Source organism: Eurosta solidaginis, chromosome 1, assembly GCF_040869045.1.
Source record: "Eurosta solidaginis isolate ZX-2024a chromosome 1, ASM4086904v1, whole genome shotgun sequence".
NCBI classification, from domain to species: domain Eukaryota; kingdom Metazoa; phylum Arthropoda; class Insecta; order Diptera; family Tephritidae; genus Eurosta; species Eurosta solidaginis.
Genome location: NC_090319.1, coordinates 43,035,623 through 43,056,637, shown reverse-complemented (window position 1 = coordinate 43,056,637; position 21,015 = coordinate 43,035,623). Strand labels below are relative to the sequence as shown.

Genomic DNA, 21,015 nt, shown 5'->3' with positions numbered 1-21,015 from the left:
TACTTCTATGTACTTAGACCCTCCATGAACGCCTATTAAGTGACATTTTTGAAAGCCCCGGCAATGTCTTAGTATATTCCTAAGGAGTGTTCCTTATATTCAAAGGCTTTTTCTATGTTTATAACCACCCTATACAGTGCCGTGTGTACCGACATGTTTTTGGTGTACGCATGTTGTGTTGTAAACAGTTTTTCATCCATATTGGATATACGTATGTATCTCTCAGCCTCTAAATGGTTTTGTGCAGAAATGATTTCGAGCTAATGGGTCTTTAGTCTTTGGGATATGTGATGATCTTGACTGATCTTTCCCGCATTTGGTAAGTAAACGAAACGAGCAGATCTACAAGATTTGGGAACATGATTCAGCCTTAGCCATTCCATTATCAGTCTATATATATATATACCATCTGGACCCAGTGATTTAAACATTGAAAAAGTCTTCACCGCCCATTCGATCTTCTTATAAGTCAGCAAGCCCGACCTTACCAGCTCCGTGATCGTAGCGTAAATGTTGGCTGCTAGGTCCTCTGCATCATCTCCCGATGGGAAAAGTTCGTCGAGAAGCGCTTCAAAGGATTCCACTACTACGTGACCATTCCTCTCTTTATTAGACCCTGGACTGAACGCGTCAAGTTAGCAAAAAAAAGGTGTTTGGCCTTTTTAATAGACCGTTCAATTTTATATAAGAATATCTGCTGCTATAGCTGATGTTTTAGTTAATAAGGGTTAGAGTTTTGGTACACTTTTTATAAAAACTTGAAAAAGGCTAAAATTTTATAGGCAATCTGTTTGGATGTCCTGAACAATGCTTTGACTATAGCAAAAGGAGAAAAAATACTGACCCACCCTAATGTACATCTCTATTTACATAAGCATTAGTCTTTAAAAAATATTCGTATTACTATACGAATCTTAAATTTTTTCTTATAATTTACTTAATTTTGAACAGGTTCATCAGAGGAGGGTCTCGATCTGTGCGGTTTGACGAACGGCTTGACCGCCCAACAACTACAACAACAGCAACAACAAAATTTACAAAACAAAACGCCACCCTCGCGCAGCAACACTGCTCTACACGTTTGTTGGCATCGTGGCGCAACCGTGGGTTTAGGGGATCATCTAATATCCGCCGAAAACCAGCTGTCCGGCTATTTGTTGCGTAAATTTAAAAATAGTTCAGGTTGGCAAAAATTATGGGTCGTCTTTACATCATTCTGTTTGTATTTCTACAAAAGTTATCAGGATGAATTCGCTTTAGCTAGTTTACCATTGTTGGGATATTCGGTAGGCCCACCAGGACATCAAGATGCTGTACAAAAAGAATTTGTTTTTAAATTATCATTTAAAAATCATGTTTACTTCTTTCGTGCAGAGAGTGTGCACACATACAATCGGTAAGTGAATAAATTGAGTAAATAAAAAAAGTTTCGAGATCAATATTATTTTTTTCTCTTCACACAGCTGGCTTGAAGTACTGAGGAGTACAACGCAAACGCAAGATTTTAAAAATATCAATACGACTACTGCTCACTGAGTATTGACATGATGTATTTATAATCCTTTAGAAGGATTCTAGGGATATCGACATCAACATAAATGTTTCAAAGGCCTGAGTGCCACACATTTACACCCGCAATCCCTTGAAACGATGAATGCGAAGCAATAAAATCAAATATCATTTGGTACAGTCATGCTTTAAAAAAGTGCCTTTAAGTATTTTTCCGCTTTTTGCCTTAACAAAGAGAAATTAAATTTAAAAAACTAAATACTTTTATACAAGTAAATATGTATGCACTTTATAATACATATAAAACATTTTAACGAAACTAACATTTATGCAATAATTTTTGAAAAATTAATTAAGTTGAACTATATATATATATATTATACTAGCAGGCCCAGCAGACGTTGTTCTGCTTTTTCCGTCTAGCTCTGGCCTCCGTCTTTTTCGCTTCATCTCCATCTTCGTCTCATTCTATCTCTTTCTAAGCCTCCTTCTCTCTTTTCTCTTCTCTCAAGTTTTTCTCCTTCTTCTTCATCTCTTATTGCCAGTCCCAGAGGGTGGTATGTATTTTGTTCCAGTCCCACTCCGAGTGTCAGTCTCAGTCCCAGTCCTAGTCCTAATCCCAGTCCCAGTCCGTCTCTGGTATACTTCCCGGAAAAAAGCATCGTAAATACAAATATAGGCGAATTTATATACGAAATTTCAGGCAAATCGAATAGGACGTATGTAAATAGGTATTATTAATTTTTGTCTTTATTTCGGCTTCGCATGCATATTTATCAGTTTTGCCAGGTTGATGCGGCTAAATCGAATATCACAATGAACTTTAGAGCTCTCATCAACAGCTTTTATTTGATATCCATAATACACACACATTCTAGGGGTATCCGGGTCCATGTTTTGGCCTATATCTCGAGACCCTAGTCACTCAGCGGTGTAAAACTTACTCTGTATTATAGCACACATCAACAGCTTTAATTTGCTATCCATAATGTAAAAACACATTCTAGGTGTATCCGGGTTCATGCTTTTGACCTATATCTCGAGACCGTAGTCACTCAGGGGTGTAAAACTTACTCTGTATTATAGCACACATCAACAGCTTTAATTTGATATCCATAATGTAAAAACACATTCTAGGTGTATCCAGGTCCACGTTTTGGGAGACCCTAGCCTCCCAGTTTTATGAAAATTATCCTGTACTATAGCACTCATCAACAGCTTTCATTTGATATCCATATTGTATAAACACATTCTAGGGGTACCCGGGTGGACCGAAATGAAAACTTTTTTTTTCAAATTTTGAATTTTTTCTAAAAAAAAAATCATAACTCAAGAATGGCTAAACCGATTTCGGATTTCAATCAACTAACCATCATCTCTCCTTCCTGTATCTTTCCTAAAAATTTCATGGCAATCTGTCGAGCCGTTCTCGAGTTATGGAGTGACAATCAAAATGTACACTTCTTTTTATATATATAGACTAGCAGACCCGGCAGACGTTGTTCTGCCCTAAATTTGGCATATCTGCATACATTTAAAAACCTTTTTCCGTCTAACTCTGCCCTCGCCCTCTTCACTTTTTCCTAATCCTTTTATTCACTCCTCCCTCCGTCTTTTTCGCTTCATCTATCTCCATCTTCGTCTCATTCTATCTATCTCTCAGTATATCTCTTTCGTTCCAGTCCCAGTCACAGTCCTAATCCTAATCCCAGTCCATATCTGGTCTACTTCTCGGAAAAAAGGATCGTAAATACTAATATAGGTAAATTTATATACCAAATTTCAGGCAAATAGAATAGGACATATGTAAATAGGTATGTGGGTATAATTAATTCATGTCTCTATTTCGGCTTCGCATGCATATTTATCAGTTTTGCCAGGTTGATGCGACTAAATCGAATATCACAATGAAAATTAGTTTAGAGCTCTCAGCAACTGAACAACTACAAACTCTCCTGAATTAAAAAAAAAGTCTTAGTACTTCTAAATCGCGAGCCCCCTCAGAAACCCGGAGTCCGGGGGTAATTCCCCATCCCCCCTCTCGACGGGCCTGGTGATGTGCTATACTTGATATCATTCGCTATAATATTTTTTATTAATAATAACGTTGTTTAATTAAACACCAACCAATTACACCTGAAAATATTAGTGCCGGTGCGTATACGTAATAAAAAAATTTGCAATAAAATAATAGTGCGACTATAGACTGAGATATAACGTATCCTATATTTCAAGTTAGATCAAACTACACACGCGGTGCAAAACAATCTCAAAATCGGTTCACTGATTTAGGAGTCCATCGCGGACAAACAATGTGACACGTGATTTTTATATATAAAGATAAATACTTACTTACTTACTTACTTAATTGGCGCTTAACCGTTTAAACGGTTATGTCTGTCCAACAAGGCGCGCCAGTCGCTCCTTCTCTCTGCCAATTGGTCACACCAAAGGAGTTTAAATCGTTTTCCACCTGGTCCTTCCAGCGAAGTGGGGGCCGCCCTCTACCTCTGCTTTCATAGGCGGGTTCCGATAGAAACACTTTCTTGTCCGGAGCGTCATCTTTCATTCGCACAACATGGCCTAGCCAGCGCAGCCGCTGCATTTTAATTCGCTGGACTATGTTGATGTCTGCGTATAGCTCGTACAGCTCATCGTTAAATCTTCTTCGGTATTCGCCATCGCCAACGCGTAGAGGTCCATAAATCTTTCGAAGAACTTTTCTCTCGAACACTCCCAGAGCCGCTTCATCTGATGTTGTCATGGTCCATGCTTCTGCACCATATATCAGGATGGGAACAATAACGCTTCCCAAGGCAGTCGGTTCTATGTACCGGAGCGACTCGGGATTTTTCCCGACCAAGGACTGTCATTTCAGTGTGACCCCATTTAATTTGTTTCGTCCCTCCCACAAATTGTCATCCTCCCAGCAGCTCCTTGCAGCAGGACTGCTACATATTCTCTTACTCCGGGAAGGTATCGAACCCAATCCGGGTCCGTCTCCTGACCCCGGTCCTGAGAAATGGCTTTGCTGCATTTGCCAGAAAAGAATCTTTTTAGGACGGTCATGCTCTGTTCAGTGTGTCTCGTGCAAGGGATGGTTGCGTCGGACAGGTTGTTCTGGGCTTGATCCCAAAACCCGACGTCCACGTAACTTTTATAAATCTTTTGTGGCTCCTTGCTGCTCACGCCCAAGGGCGTCCCGTAGTCTACGCCTAAGCGTATCCCCACTACCTTCCAGCAGCTTCGCTGCTCAGCAAGCCACAACAAGTACCCGCTGCTACTCGCGCCCTACGGCGCCAACAACTCAAACAGCTGATACCACTCATAAATACTACCTTCGTAGTAGAGCTGGTAGCAATGCTGAGCATCAGCCCCTGCCCCCGTCTTTTTCTCCCCCCCCCCCCCCCCTCTTTTCTGGCAGCAATCGTGCAGGTCAGGGAAACAGACTTAGTCCCTGCCTCCGTTTGCACCGTCTGCCAGCACAGAATATATAGGTTTGCGACATCCGCTCAATGCAGCTCCTGCCTTGGGTGGTGCCACTTTCCTAGAAGTTCTGGTCTCCGCGACGGCAACCCCTCGACGGGTTTCATCGCGCCATGTTGCCAGGTCTCAAACCCAAATCATCAGGGTACCCCAATGCTTGCCCAAGGGCGCCCAGTCCCAAGGCCACAACAGCAATTGCGTCCTGGCCTTCCACAACCCAGGCGTAGTCACCCGTCACTTACCCCTAGAGTGGCGGCGTCACCCCTCATGCACTTCAGAATTCTGCAGTAAACTGTAATGGACTAACTGGGAAGATTACGGAGATAGTCGATTTCATGAAGCGCCACAACATCCGCATTGCTGCGATTCAAGAGACTAAACTCACAGCAAGATCTGCATTGCAGACCTGCTCTGGTTATAATGTCCACAGGAAAGACCGCGAGAGCGGAAATGGAGGCGGCCTCGCGTTTATTATACACCACTCTGTGCAATATTATATATTTGATCCTGGCATCGACCGCAGGGACAATGTCTTAGAACGTCAAGGCCTATCTGCTGGTCAGGCGATGCAAATCTAGAAATCATAAACATCTACATCCCTCCTGTCACCTGTTGCTCCAGTGGATACCGCCCTAATATCGAGGCCTTACTCACTGGCAACAATCGCATTATCTTAGGCGATTTCAATGCCCATCACGAGCTATGGCATTCAAACTTGCGGGCGGACAGTAGGGGTGAGATGTTGGCGGATTAAATAGACGAAACGACGTTCTGCACAATAAACGGAGACGCCCCCACACGTATGGTAGGAAGCTGTCATAGCTCGCCAGATATCTCAATCGTGAGCGCAGAACTCGTAAACTGCGTCAACTGGCAGCCGATGGTAACATTGGCATCCGACCACCTGCCCATACTTATTTCGTTCGAGCGTACCGCCGACTTCATCGTCACCGAAAAGCGCACTTTCATAAACTTCAAAAAAGGAAAGTGGGAAGAATATAAATCTGCAACAGACAGCAGCTTTGCTGCCCTCCCTATCCCGACTGATGCCCGCCAAGGGGAGCGTGCCTTCCGTAAGGTCATTGAATCCGCCTCGGCACATTTCATTCCCGCCGGGAGAATTCCCGAAATCCGGCCCCACTTTCCGGCGGAGGCCGCGAGCTTAGCGAGGGAACGCGACCTTATAAGACAGCTTGATCCAGGCGACCCCCAAATAAGGGATATAAACCAACGCATCAGATTGCTTGTGGACGAACACAAGCGGGCGAAATGGGAAGAGCACCTAAGAGGTTGTAACCTCTCTACCGGTGTAGGTAAACTTTGGTCCACCGTAAAGTCCCTATCGAATCCGACTAAGCACAAAGACAAAGTTTCCATCGCCTTTGGCGATAAGGTGCTGTCGGATGCGAAAAAATGCGCGAGCGCTTTCTGCCGACAATATATAATGCATCCTACGGTCGACAAAGATAGACGGAGAGCCAATAGACACGCACATAAACACAAATTCAGCGCGTCACCAATTACCATCACCGCTGGAGAGGTTGAGGACGCCATTGGTCGCGCTAAACCATCCAAAGCAGTGGGCCCAGACGGCATAGCCATGCCGATGCTTAAAAACCTAGGGAAAGAGGGTTTCAAATATTTAGCGTATGTCTTCAACCTGTCTCTTTCCACCTTTGTCATACCCGAGAAATGGAAAATGGCCAAGGTGGTCCCGCTACTAAAGCTTGGGAAACCAGCTAACGTGGGTGAGTCGTATCGTCCGATATCTCTCCTATCGCCAGTGGCAAAGACGTTTGAAGCCATTTTGCTCCCTTATTTCCAAGCACATTTGCAGCTAGCCCCTCATCAGCATGGCTTCAGAAAACTCCATAGCACTACCTCCGCGCTAAATGTCATTAAACGGCTATCTCCCTGATCTCTCCAGTTTTTTCGCCCTCGCGAAACCTGGCATTGTCACCGACTAAATCTTCCGCGACCTTATTTACAACATGGACGCCCCAAATGTCGACCATATTGAACATCCACGTCGATGGCACTACGCTACCGACTGTCCTACACCCCAAAATCTTGGGTGTGACGCAACCGCAATTGTTCCAAGAATTCAGAGCCATAATAAAATCCTCAAATCCCTTGCTGGCAGTACCTGGGGAAAAGATAAAGAAACGCTCTTGACCACATACAAAGCAATTAGCCAGCCGATTACGTGCTACGCGTCACCCATATGGTCGCCAAGCCTAAAAACCACCCACTGGAAGAAACTACAGGCCTGCCAAAATACTGCTCTCAGAATCGCCACGGGTTGTCTTCTTATGTCCCCAGAACACCATCTGCATAATGAGGCGAGAATACTCCCCATCAGGGAGAGAAATGAGATGCTGACCAAACAGTTTCTGTTGAATACCCAGAAACCTGGGCATCCCAACAGACATCTGATTGACGAACCAGCACCGCCTAGGGGCCTAAGGAGTCATCTCCGTGAGCATTTTGAGGAAATACGGCACCTGAGAACCCAGCCGTATGAAGCGGAAAAACACAAGCAGGTCCTTGGTGAACTCCATAGACAGGCGTCGGACCTTTATGTCGGGAATTGCCCGGTGAATCCAGTACTTGAAGAAAAATATCCAGAACTCGCGGAAGAGGAACGCATACTCCCCAGGGAAACGCGTGTTACTCTTGCTCAACTTCGTTCTGGATACTGTAACAGGTTAAACTCTTACCTATCCAGAATCAACCCCGACATACAAAATGTATGCCCCGCTTGCAATGTGTCCCCACATGACACCAACCATCTCTTTAATTGTAATGTGGAACCAACGCCTCTAACGCCCCTTTCCTTATGGTCCACCCCTGTTGAAACGGCAAGTTTCCTTGGACTCCCGTTAGAGGATATTGATGACAATTTGTGATCGGTCGCGGCTATTAGGTGGGGCGAGCATTGCTACAACAACAACAACATGGGAACAATAAGTGACTTGTAGAGTATGATAATCGTTTGCCGAGAGAGGACTTTATTTTTCAATTGCCTACCTAGTCGAAAGTCGGCACGAATGATTCTTCCATGGATTTCGGAGCTGATATTGTTGCTAGTTTTGACGCTGGCTCCCAAATAAACGAAGTCTTTTACTACATATGTATTTCGAAATTATGGCTGCCAACAGTAGCGTGGTTGCCAAGGCGCATATGCGCTGACTCTTTGCTCGATGACAGCAGGTACTTCGTTTTGTCCTCATTCACCATCAAACCCATCTATACCACTTCTTTTTCCAGTTTGGAGTAAGCAGAACTAACAGCGCGGGTGTTTAGGCCGATGATATCAATGTCATCAGCATATGCCAGTAATTGGACGGTTTTATAGAATATTGATCCAGAGCAGTTAAGTTCTGCAGCTAGTATAATTTTCTCCAGCTTCAAATTAAAGAAATCGCACGATAGGGGGTCACCCTGTCTGAAACCTTGTTTAGTTTCGAACGGTTCGGGGAGATCCTTGCCAATTCTGACTGAGCTGATGGTGTTGTTCAACGTCATTTTGCACAGCCGTATAAGTTTTGCGGAGAAACCAAATGCAGACATAGCGGCATATAGGCAACTCCTTTTTGTGCTTTCGAAGGCGGCTTTAAAATCGACGAAGAGGTGATGTGTGTCGATTCTTTTTTCTTATATAAATACATACGTACACATGCAATTGCGAGTAAAAAAATAGCAGCAAAAACTTTTTATATGTTTTGTAAAAATTTTTGTTTACTTTTGTTGTTATGTTACAAAACTTTCATCAATTGCGTAACAAAAACTATTTAAAAAAATTGCGAAACCTTGTTCGAAAAATTCAATACGTTTTTAAAATTATTAATGAAATTCGAAACGTTTATTTACAATTTTAAGAAACTTTTTGAAAGGCAATTTTGTGCGGCCGCCGTGGTGTGATGGTAGCGTGCTCCGCCTACCAGACCCAAGATTTTGGGTTCACGCGCTGGGCAAAGCAACATCAAAATTTTAGAAACAATGTTTTTAAATTAGAAGAACATTTTTCTAAGCGAGGTCGCCCCTCGGCAGTGTTTGGCAAGCACTCCGAGTGTATTTCTGCCATGAAAAGCTCTCGGTGAAGACTCGACTGCCTTGCAGACGCCGTTCGGAGTCGGCATAAAATAAGTAGGTCCCGTCCCGCCAATTTGTAGGAAAAATTAAAAGGAGCACTATAATAAAAATTCATTAGCCATTATTTCCGTCATTTCAATTTTCTTCGCTAAAGGGCCAATTAATGGTGACTTATAACCATAACCAGATAAAACAGCTGATCGAATTGACCTTATGGAAATCAATGTAATCGATTAATGGTGCCATACCATAACGCTAACGCCATAACCATACCATAGCCAACCAATTGGTTTTTGGTTTCTCGCCATATCCATAACCTAAAAATATTTGAGTTGGTGAATTTAATAACTTTTTGTAGATTTTATTCACTGTTTTGGATACGTTATGACTAAGGGACTTTTTTTGTGGAATATGTTTGTAATTTTTTGCGTTTTCTTCATTTTTATGAAATTTTCACGATTCTTAGCTTAAGGCACCATTAATCGATCACTTTGGAGATGGTTATGGATATGGGTATGGTTACGATTATGGCGTTAGGGCTAAGGAAGTTTAATTAGCCTTTAAAAATATGTGACGTTACGAAAATAAATTATCACGATCAGCTGGTTTAGCAGAGTTGCACTGCCACACCGCCGTTTTATGCAGGGTAACGCTTTGCGAGCAGGCAACAATTTTCACAAAGAACGAAATACCCCGTAAAAGCGTTACCTGCTTTTTAGAATAGAATGAAAAGTGTAACACTTTTTCCAGAGAAACGCTATTGATACATATATACATACATTGGAGTTTGTTCTGCTATCAGCATACCTAGGGCACATGGTGGAGTATACATACATATATGCTGAGATAATTCTGCTCTACCATTAGATGTGCGCTTGTTTTTAGTTTACATGTTTTCTATTCAAATAGACAACTGTGCAGTGAGGAGTTTTGAAAAAAGTTACTCAAATATCCTGGTAATGAATAGATCTAGATAAAGAGAACATACTGTAAAGAGTTTTTGGAAATTCCTGATTATTTTGCAGCTTCTGTTATCGTTCGAATCTCTGAACTGTCGAATAAATTACTTAAATATTCAGCATAGCACAATATTCTTTATTTACACTACTTTAGTAGTAGTACTTCACAATTAGATTACTCGCGTACTTTAATTATAGGGTTTAAAATCAAACTTATTGAACATCGCTTGAACTGCGCTGCTTTTATGCTCTCAGTTCGCCTCGTACACATATTTCTCGCTAGAGTTGTGCTTTTTCGTTCATTTCAGAGATTTGGTTCTTTCGTTCTTTTTCTGATGAACGACCAAGTTGTTCTTTTTGTTCATCAGTTCCTTTTTTTCAAGCACATTTGTTCACTGCTGCTCACACCCATGAAAATAGTCGGCAAGTATAGATGGGGGTGTGTATGCAGCAATGCTTTGTGTTGGTATATTTAAATGTGTTATGAATAAATAAGTATAATATATATATATATATGTATGTATAATTAACTTCAAAAAAGTTACAAATTTCGCAAGATGCAGGAAGTTGAAAGAGTACAGACACAAATTGTAAATATGAACTTTTGAAGTTTAATAAATGTAATAATTAGTTTCTTATAAAAGATGTTTTTCATAAATAGTCTACACATATCTTTTTGTAGCAGTGCCACACATATCTTTAGTGTAAGTTGCATCATCGACATTCGTGCTCACTGTGAATTTCTACGTATGTACATATGTATGAATTTACAATGTTCGCGAACGAGAAGAGAGAAAGAATAACATTAGATAAAACGAACTAAAAGAACAAATAGAACCGAAATCGAAGATCTAGTTCACTTGTTCAGTTGAGAGACCCGGTTAATTGAACAAGTTCAGAACGAAACGACCCAACTATTTTTCGCACGGTCTAGATTTTTCACGAACAGCCGTCTCGAATAGTTTATTTTATTTTATGTATCTCTTATTGGCTTTGACTACATACATACATGTTAGCGTTGCCAAATGTGTCGTATTGGCCGGGACATCCCGTATTTTTCACAAATTTTAAAGTGTCCCGCCGGGAAATGCTATGTCCCGACATTTTCACAATATCAAAATTAATAAATTATAATCTGCTACGAAACATGGCCATATTTGCGGATTCGATTGTATTCAGCTCATTAGCATATTGCATGCAATTCTGCAAAGAAGAAAAATTCATCCCTACTGTGGTTCTGAATATTGTCAATGTTTGACATGTCGCACACCGTGTGTAGAAGTCCACGAAAATGGGAAAAGTTTCTGACCGCCATTCACCTGGGAATGGCCAGAGCGATTCTTTTGCATGCGGTTCAAGCAGCTCACTACTGCCGGTCGGTTGCGGCCATGGATGTTTAGCGGTGAGCTAAAGTGAGAAGGCAACCTGGCTAGGCCACTCAGACATAATCGGTTTAAGGGCTAGCCGCGGAGATCTCATCGGCAGCGTCTGTACACTTCTAGGTGCGGCTGCAAGCGGGAGTCTGTCTTGAAGCAAGCGGCTCGCTATATAAACGTGCAAGTAATATTTTCACCCCCGCTGAGCGGGTTGTGCGCTGGGCTTGGGACCCGCCACGTAAAACCATACTCCAATGAAATATACCAACAATCCTCGGATAAATACACTCTCTATTGATGACGACCATGGCAAACGTTTGAAGGACAATGAATTGAGGTCACTCACCTAGAACGTCCGTTCCCTGAATTGGATTGGTGCAGATGCCCGGCTGGTTGATGCCCTGTCTGACATAACCGCCATCCAAGAAATGCGTTGGAGGAAGCAAGGAAGAAAGAAGATCAAAAATTGTGACATATTTTGGAGTGGCCATACGAATAAGCGCAATTTCGGCGTCGGTTTCGTGGTGGGAGAGAGACTTTGTCGCCAAGTTCTGGCGTTCACGCCTGTGGACGAGCGTCTCGCCGCTAACCGAATAAAAGCAAAATTTTTTAGTATATCATTCATCTTCGCCCATGCGCCGACAGAGGAGAAAGACGATGAGGTGGAATACACTTTTTTGAACAATTAGAACGCACATACGAGCGCTGCCCCCGTCATGATATAAAAGTCGTACTTGGCGAATTTAACGCCAGGGTGGGCAAAGAAGGTGTTTTTGGTCTTACAGTCGGAAAGTTCAGCCTACACAATGAAACTTCTCCTAACGGACTGAGGCTGATTGACTTTGCCGGTGCTCGAAACATGGTCATATCTAGCACGAGGTGCATGCATGAAAAGATACATCAAGTTACATGGCTGTCTGCGGGTCGAAATACTCGCAATCAGATCGATCACGTTGTGGTAGACGGACGGCACGCCTCCAGTGTTTTAGATGTGCGCACGATCCAAAGATCTAACATCGACTCTGACCATTATCTCGTTGCAGCAAAAATACGCACCCGCCTCAGCGCGGCAAAAACCAAGGAACAAAAAACACAAGGAAAGCTAGACGTCGAAAAGCTTCAATCATAACAGACTGCCAATGATTTCGCAACTCGACTCCCACACCTGCTCTCTGAGAGTACAACTCATCCTGAAGGAATACAGGAGCAGTGGGAGCATATCTCCAAAGCACTTCGTACTGCCGCCGAGGAACAAATTGGTTACCGGCGGCCACGAAAAAACAACTGGTATGGTGAAGAATGCCGCGTTGCAACCGAAAGAAAAAACGCTGCCTACAGGGCTACGTTAAAAGCGAGCTCAACAAGAGGAGTGTGTGAACGCTATGGTAAGTTGAAAAGGGAAGCGGGACTCCTTTTCAGGAAGAAAAAAGCAGAAGCAGAAAGGTGTGAATGCGAGGAGCTTGAGCTGCTAGCCAGCAGGAATAACGCCCGAAAATTTAACCAAAAAATACGGCGACAGACGGAAGGTTTTAAGACCGGGGCAAACTCCTGTAGGAACGAAAACGGCGATCTTGTAACTGATGTCCAGAGAGTGCTTAGATTATGGAGGGAACACTTCTCTACTCTCCTAAATAGAGGCAGCGATTCACCGCGAAGAGATGACGAACCCGATCCCGCAATCGATGATGATGGAATATATGTCCCCCCGCCCGATTATGATGGAGTTAGAATAGAAATAACCGGATTGAAAAACAACAAGGCCGTGGGCGCTGATGAATTGCCTGCGGAGATATTCAAGTACGGCAAAACCAGAGTTTTTATTCACATTTGAATGACATATAGATCACTTTAATATGTTATTTTTTATGATTTTCATTGTAACAAAATAGACAATAGGCTTTATTACATGTTTTGCATTCCGTATCTACTTGCATTGCTCGAGGTGGATTACCTGCGGGAGCTCTAATATTTGCATAGCAAGTAAAGCATCGTTTCCGAATAAGTTTTCCAACATTTTTCGGAATTTTTGTTACAGGTGGGAAGTTGAGGCAGAATTTTTGATGGGTGACCCCTGGAATGTTTTTTGGTGGCTAATTCACCGATCCAAGAACGAATAATAATTTCCTGTATTTGTATTATAGTAAGTTGTTTCTTGTTTAGTTCGTTATATACGACGCGGGTGTTTACAATAGCTGCTTGAAATAGAAGGTCAGATGCTAGTTTCTTGTGCCATGTCATACTTTTTCTCAGAGGGGAATAATACGAACTGAGCTGATCTGCCACATCAATGCCTTTTTTAGTGTCATTGTAATCAAATATCATCTTAGGCTTAAAGGATTCATCTTTGCGCCAGTTGAATGTCGATACCTTTTCATTATCGTGGCAGGTAGAAATCATTAAGACGTCACGTTTGTCGTGCCACTTGAGAACCGTGATGTAACTATTCATCTGTCGAGCGATAACTTCTCCTTTCCTTAGTTTTTTCAGCAAAACTTCTTTCGGTAAACTGGTTTTATGTTTACGGAGTGTACCACACAAATCAGTATTGTGGCCTTTTAGATATTTTGCTAAGCTATGGCTGGTGTAGTAATTGTCAGCAATTATAAGCCTTCGTTCATTTAAAAGCGGTAGGCATAATTTTACAACAGTTGATCCTAGTTTGTCAAGGCCCTCCAGGGCGGAAGTTGCTCCAACATATACAATGTATGACCAAGTATAACTATTTACGGAACACATTTTATATATTTTGAAATATTAGTAAACTAATAACTTCCACTGAGACGTATGTATATATACTATGAAAAATATTTCTAACGGACATTCTCACTTAACTGTGTTTTCTAAGTTACCGGATCGATTATTATTAGAAATAAACACTTTTCGAAAAGTCTTAGCGGTGAAAATTTACCATTCCACTAGCTTCGATTTGATTTTAGTGGTTTTGACCAGCTATAAACATTTTGAAGATGTTTTTATTGTCATACAACTTTTGATTCATAAAACGTACAGCGTAAAAATTGTTCGAGTGCGTTCATGAATCATATATGAACAAATTTGTTTTCGTTGTTTATGTATAATTTTTTTTTACAATGATCTTTAAAAACCTTATACCTTCAATATTTGTTCCATCGTAATTACGAATCTTGAAAAAAATCGTTGAACGTGGGGCACTTCGGGGTTATTTTTGTATGGGACAGGGAACCTGTTAAGGTGATAGCCCGACCATCTCGGGAATGATTTATATGGCCACATTAAACCTTCAGGCAATTCCTCCCTCCCCACCCCCAAGTTCCATGAGGACCCACATGTTGTACCGAAAAGCCCAGACACAAACCTCTGGTGGCCATAGTGTATAACATATAGCTGAATCGGTTGCGACGAATAGTGGACACACCATTTGTATCAACATATACATACATAGAATTATATATTACATTTATAAAGTTATCGCCTTCCGGAAAGTATTTCTGACTTCCAGTTAAACTATTTAGTTTTCAATCACCTGTCGTGGCTGAACACCACAATAGTCCTGAAGTTCCTTCAAGTCATTGAACTAACTGAGAAAGATTTAAATATCGACGTGACACACGAGAAGTAATGCATAGAATTTCTTTGTACAAATTCTGAAAGTTTCAGGCTCACGGCAGAGTGCTCGTTATAACATAAGCAAGAAGCAATTTCTATTTTCATATATTTTACCAGTTTGAAACATTTCCAGCACTGTGACAACTTATACAATTTGTTATGGCCTAGAAGGTTTATGGTCATATTAATCGTTACCGAGATAATCGGGCTAGTACCTTAATGGTGCTTTGTTACCCGAACCTACCGGTTCTATATATCCGGCAATTGGCCATCAACAACTATAATACTCCCCAAAACCTTCGGGGAGTGTCTTTATCGTCAATACAACAACAACAACAACTATGTCCTCAGCCTTGCATTGGCAAATTGATATTGTTACGAATATTAGCAACACTAAGGGGTAATGTCATCTCTAAGCGATGCTAAGCAGTGACTTGATGCACATCAATAATTCAATCATTATGTCTACACACAACGCACATGCAACGCACAAACATATGCATATATCTTATCTGAGGTGCTCACAAGAGAGGGCAATAATTTGTGCAAGTATTACTCACGCGCATATGAGAAGCTATAAACGTAGTTGTGGCTGGTGATTTTGTAGCTGATAACTAACTAGTAGATTCTAGAACAGAAGCGCTTAGAAGTATGCAACGAGGAAACCAGACAGTATAAAAGGCGACAACAGTAGAGGCGCGAAAATCTGTTTTGATTAAGCACGCTATCTGTCGAGCAATAGAAGTGTTATTTTGAAAGTAGTCTAATAAAGACCATTTTGCATTATCGAATATTGGAGTTATTTGTTCAACAGTTTAGTGATTCGAAGCTTAGTAGAAGATTTGAAATAAACTGAATTGCAGTAAATTCGTTACAATATAGTTATTCCTTCACAAACTCTCAATAATCTCTCTCAGTATGCTTGAATTAAGTGAGTGTCAAGTACACTTACGTTAGGTTGAACTGTCCGGTCCAAGAGGACCTCACATAGACTGAATAAGTCCGTAGTGTTACCAGAAGTTTGTTTTAACGACCAAACTGAAAAACCAGGACCTATGTTATAAAATACCTCTGTCCTCTTGGCAAATACTAGAAGCTTCCTAGGATTTAAGACCACGGAACGTGCCCGCTCAAGCTGCCCCGAGGCACCGAGCCTGGTTGCGGTCGTTAATGCTTTGTTCTTGCATGTATGGAGTACTCGCTATGGACCAATCGAGTGCTCCAAAATTAACCACAATACATACAAAAAATATCGTCCAATTACCTTGTGCTATACTGGAGTACTCCATGGATTAATCTGATGTAATGCAGAGCTAGAGTATATGGTCCAGTCTCAGGACATCGCAATGTTAATTATGTCATACTGGGTACTCCATGGATTACTCTGATGTACTGGTGCATGCATGGAGTAGTCCCAATTTTTGCAGGGTATCATTGCGATGTCCTAGGACTGGACCATATACTCCAGCTCCGCATTATATCAGAGTAATCCATGGAGTACCCACAGTCCAATAAACATCGTGTAGTGATTACAATCGTTAAAAACGAGCAACGATCGGCTTACAATATGTTGGTGTAGAAACTTGACTTGGTCCATTGCTGCATTACAGTGGAGTATAATGGTAAGTACTCCCAGCTTAAGCGGCCCAAGGTGTAGGGTTAAACTCTAGTCAACTTTAACTGGAGTTTAACCTCCACTGAAAACCCCGGAGTGTTTGCTAACCAATCGAAATATCTAGCTATTATTATTATAAAACAAGAGATTTTTTTAAGTCGACAATGGCGCATAGTCATAGTCAAAATAAAATAGGTTTTAAATTTAGTTACAGCTTTTTTGGCAGATGTCACATAGAAAATTATGTCAAAAAGCTGCAACTAAATTAAAACCTATTTTATGTTGACTATGACTATGCGCCAATCTGTTTGCCAACACTTTTGTTTTTAATGCCTCGCCTAAATTATCTCCTAGATGCAATGTCATTGTTCTGGTACATTTTATTAACTGAGCAATTTATTGTGGTGAGAGTTCTATTGAAGTAAATTCAAAATCATTTTTAGGGCAATATTGTGAATTTTTACTTGATTGAAAAAGAGAGAAAAGTACCAAAATTGTGGCTACTGCCTAAAAAGAACCAAAACTGAAGAAAAGTTACTAGCGAACCAAATGGGATTGGAAGGGACCATTTTTGGTTCAAATGGACCAAAGTGGCAACCGTGTTGATGGTCCTTTGCCGGATATAGTTCCGGTAAAAAAGCCCCATTAAGGTACTAGCCCCACCATCTCGAGAACGATTAATATGACGGCATTAAACCTTCTAGGCCATAACGCACCCCTCCCCCAACCCCGAGGAACTTGGGGTCGGCAGAACCACGTCTGCTAAATATGTGTATGATACATTCATATTTGTAACAGGATTCCCCTTCGTGTAGGTGAGGTTGACAACTGGGTTTGAAGCTATAAAGCTTTGTATTGCGCTTATCAACTCCTTGTATCCCAGGTTGGTCCCACTCTTGCTCGCTTCTTTCTCTGTACTGCGAGCTTAACTGATAGACTTATTTCCCTCTGTTCTTTGGCTAGTGCTTTGTAAAGCCTTGCACATAAATCGCTTAAATTTTTCTTCTTAGTTTGCCTGATCTCTTACCTTTCCTCCACACTTTATTGAAAAGCGAACGTTCTTCCTCAGCAATATTAGTTCAAGCGACCATGCGCTTGGACTATATATTTAGCAAAGCAATTCTGAAAATTTTGAATTTAAAAAAAAAATATTGTGACGAATATTGCGATCACTAGTAATAAACTCCCAACACAAAAACATTGAAGCGAGTCACACTGTGTACATAATAGAGATATACGCCGCCGATAAACGCCGCCGCCGATTTTGGTCGTTTTTCGCACGCCGCCGCCGAATGTCAAAAATATCGGCGTGGCGGCGCGGCGCCCGGCGCGTTACCTACTATATTTTCTACTCGTTTAAGACTGTTTAGGTTATTTATTTTTCATGTCGAAAATTGGTCGGATATGGTCGAAAGTGGTATCAACGGATGCGCATCAGTGCCAGTTATAAGAAAATTTATTGCGAAATTTAACTCTTTCTAACTGTTCAAAAGTTATTTAAAAAAACATGCGCTTTCGATGTCAGCTTAACATGGACTTTGCATCACCCAATTCACCAAGTTATTAAACCAAAGCACTAAAAGAAAAGTTATATAATAAATTTTTATGATCACTTTGCATATTTTTTTTCAAAAAATTAATAATGAGCAATGAATTCAAATAAAATGACCCAAGGCGAACATGTTTTCAAATTGTCCTCAAGTTGTGAAATAAAGCAAATCACCCAAAAAAGTGACGATTTAAAAAAAAAATTATATTGCGATTAGCTGGAAGAATAAGTAATCAGTGATGCAAAATCCTTTAGTAGATTCTAGGGGCATAAGCACTCCTTTGAAATTATTCTTACCTCATACCTAAGTTGAGGATATATGTACTTATGAGAAGGGTTTGAAAAATCACTAAGTCTTGCATTCAAACATCTGTTGTTTATTTTCGAAACTATACAATAGCGTCTGAAATGTTAATTTTGATTTTCACACTTCATCCTTCAACACCCAAGTCTCCCGGTTTGACATTTCCTAAAGTTGGCGGCCCTATCCAAAACTAGTCCCTTGGAGTTAATCACATTGATTATAGCCTATCAACCAAGTTTAAATATCACCTACACGTTACGGCTCCTTTTGCAATTGTGAATACATAGGCACATATATCTACCAGGTGAGGCTTTGTCCTTCGCAAGAACATTCAAAGTGGTGAAGAAAAAGCTTTCCCAAGACAGTGGAACTAATGACCATGTGTGATACTACCCTAACGTAGTGGACAGTCGAACTTGTCTGAAAACTGAAGCTACGCGGTCATCCATAATGAGCTCCTATATCGTAAGGCCGGAAAACAGTAGTTAACAACTTTCAATTTAAAATCCGTCGACTTTCATTCTAAATTTGATTTAACGAAGACTATTGAAATCAATGATGTGAACACAAACGTCTGCAATCTTTGGTCTACATTTTAAAAATTTTATCCAGGGTCCTTGTAAAATTTTAATTATGTAGATGCGCCGAGGATTATACGATTTTCACCCATGTCGCAATGACATCCACTTAGACTGCTTATGATTTCGAGGGCGGCATCTTTGGCCGAATAGTCACTCCCTAGCGTTTCAAGGTGTAGCTCGGCAGCAAAGCGCAACAAAAGCATCCGTTGGAAAGTCTTCGGAGCTACACCTAGAGGTTATAGGAAAGTGACGTCGACGAAGGTATGAGTTCGAAGTCGCAGTCCTATAGCTTCTGTACTGGCATATGGTGTGAGGCTCAGGCGACGTGGTAGCGACTGGTGGTAGGCATTCCTACTGTTCGCACATCGGAAATTGTAGCTCCTAAAAACAGCCGAAAAAACTGGCGGCGCCCTGTGCCACGATAGTCATGAGTATTAATAGACCATTCATAGCAACCCTAAGTCGCCTCTATGTATGACCGCCAAGGAGCGACAAATGATTTAAAGAAATTGTGTTCGCGACGATTATTAGGAGTTAACCCTAGGTGAAACTACGCTTTGCACGAGATATACAGGCAAAATTGTGACTATTTTATTTATCTCTATTTCTTTTCAGCAGACGCAGCAGTACCAATTCCAAAGAAGGTTCGAAGCCTCTCTGGAGCATGCGAACGAGGGACAATCCCTTCGCAAGGAGCTACTCCTGAAAATGTTTGAACGGTCTGCGAGATTTTGATGCAAAAACCCCGGATCTTTCCGAAATGGCCAACACGTTGATTTCCTTAAATACATTAAACAAAACCTTTCCTAAGTATAATTTTTTTAAATAGAAGTCAAGCTTTTAAAGTAAGAACACCGGCGTACGCCGGCGCGCCGCCGCCGCCGATAAAGTGATCGGCGTAAACCTCTAGTACATAAACACATCCATCATCATTTACACCCATATATATAAGGCACGAAGAGATATTCAGCCCTATTCTTGAATCTATCGTATACTCGATTTTCGTAAATTCTACGAAAGTACGTTTACTGAATCCATCGTAAGTTCGAAATTCGTAGAAAGCCTTCACTGAACACACTCGAACTGTCAAATCGTAGAGTTTCGTACAAATTTTCTACGACGCGTATCAGCTTGCGGGAAAAAGTAAAATCATTAAAAATTCAGAATAAATAGGCATATTAAACAAATAAAATGTAAGTATATTATTAAAAGTGATATGTATACTAATTAAATTACAATCTATTGTTATAATAGGTAAAAAATTGTCACAACTCGCCAACAATATTCCCCCTTACTTGACCTATTGCAGCAGCAATCTGAATTGGCGCAAGGCTTTACAAAGTGCCCAAAGGAGGAGGTTAACAAATTTTGGGAAAACATTGCAAAGGAGCTAAATAGTCTTGCGCCACCAACAAAAGATGCATCTCCCTGGAAAAAAGTAATGCTTTTGTAATACGTATGCATGTAGTGTATGTGATTTCATTGTTTGCTTTTGTTTTAGGACGGAAGTCGTATGGGCAGACAGCCACAGGAGGCGGAAGAAATCGGCAACATGGCTTCACACATTTGGAAGAGGGCTTAAAAGAATTAAATTAAAATTAAATTACTAAAATATTTATTTTAATTTTATGGGTGTTATAATAATGAAAATTACTAAAAAAAAACTATAAAACATGATTACACCCTGAAACCTATATTTTTCGTAGAACTCCCTTTTTACGCTACGTTTCTCTTCGTTGGTTGTTGTTGTTGTTGTTGTAGCGATTAGGTTACTCCCCGAAGGCTTTGGGGAGTGTTATCGATGTGATTGTCCTTTGTCGGATACAGATCCGATACGCTCCGGTAACACATCACCATTAAGGTGCTGGCCCGACCATCTCGGGAACGATTTATATGGCCACATTAAACCTTCAGGCCATCCCTCCCTCCCCACCCCCAAGTTCCATGAGGAGCTTG

At 41.1% G+C, this 21,015-nt stretch overlaps 1 protein-coding gene, 1 long non-coding RNA gene and 1 pseudogene across 6 annotated transcripts in view; all 3 read left to right on the top strand.

Moving 5' to 3' along the window:
- The window catches only part of Cdep (Chondrocyte-derived ezrin-like domain containing protein), a 160,136-nt gene extending 158,308 nt beyond the window's left edge, over window positions 1–1,828 (top strand). For all 5 annotated transcript variants that reach the window (XM_067788140.1, XM_067788147.1, XM_067788111.1 and 2 more), the window contains 2 exons: window positions 952–1,396; window positions 1,464–1,828. In XM_067788140.1, the coding sequence (XP_067644241.1) occupies window positions 952–1,396; window positions 1,464–1,536 (518 nt within the window). In that variant the 3' untranslated portion in view covers window positions 1,537–1,828. The remainder of the gene's footprint in view (window positions 1–951; window positions 1,397–1,463) is intronic.
- A 10,267-nt stretch (window positions 1,829–12,095) lies between these two features.
- LOC137252453 (uncharacterized) lies at window positions 12,096–13,113 on the top strand (annotated as a pseudogene).
- A 4,869-nt stretch (window positions 13,114–17,982) lies between these two features.
- LOC137252430 (uncharacterized) lies at window positions 17,983–20,809 on the top strand. Its single transcript, XR_010953555.1, has 3 exons — window positions 17,983–20,252; window positions 20,314–20,497; window positions 20,561–20,809. It is a non-coding gene; the product is annotated as an uncharacterized lncRNA (long non-coding RNA).
- The last annotated feature ends 206 nt before the right edge of the window (window positions 20,810–21,015 follow it).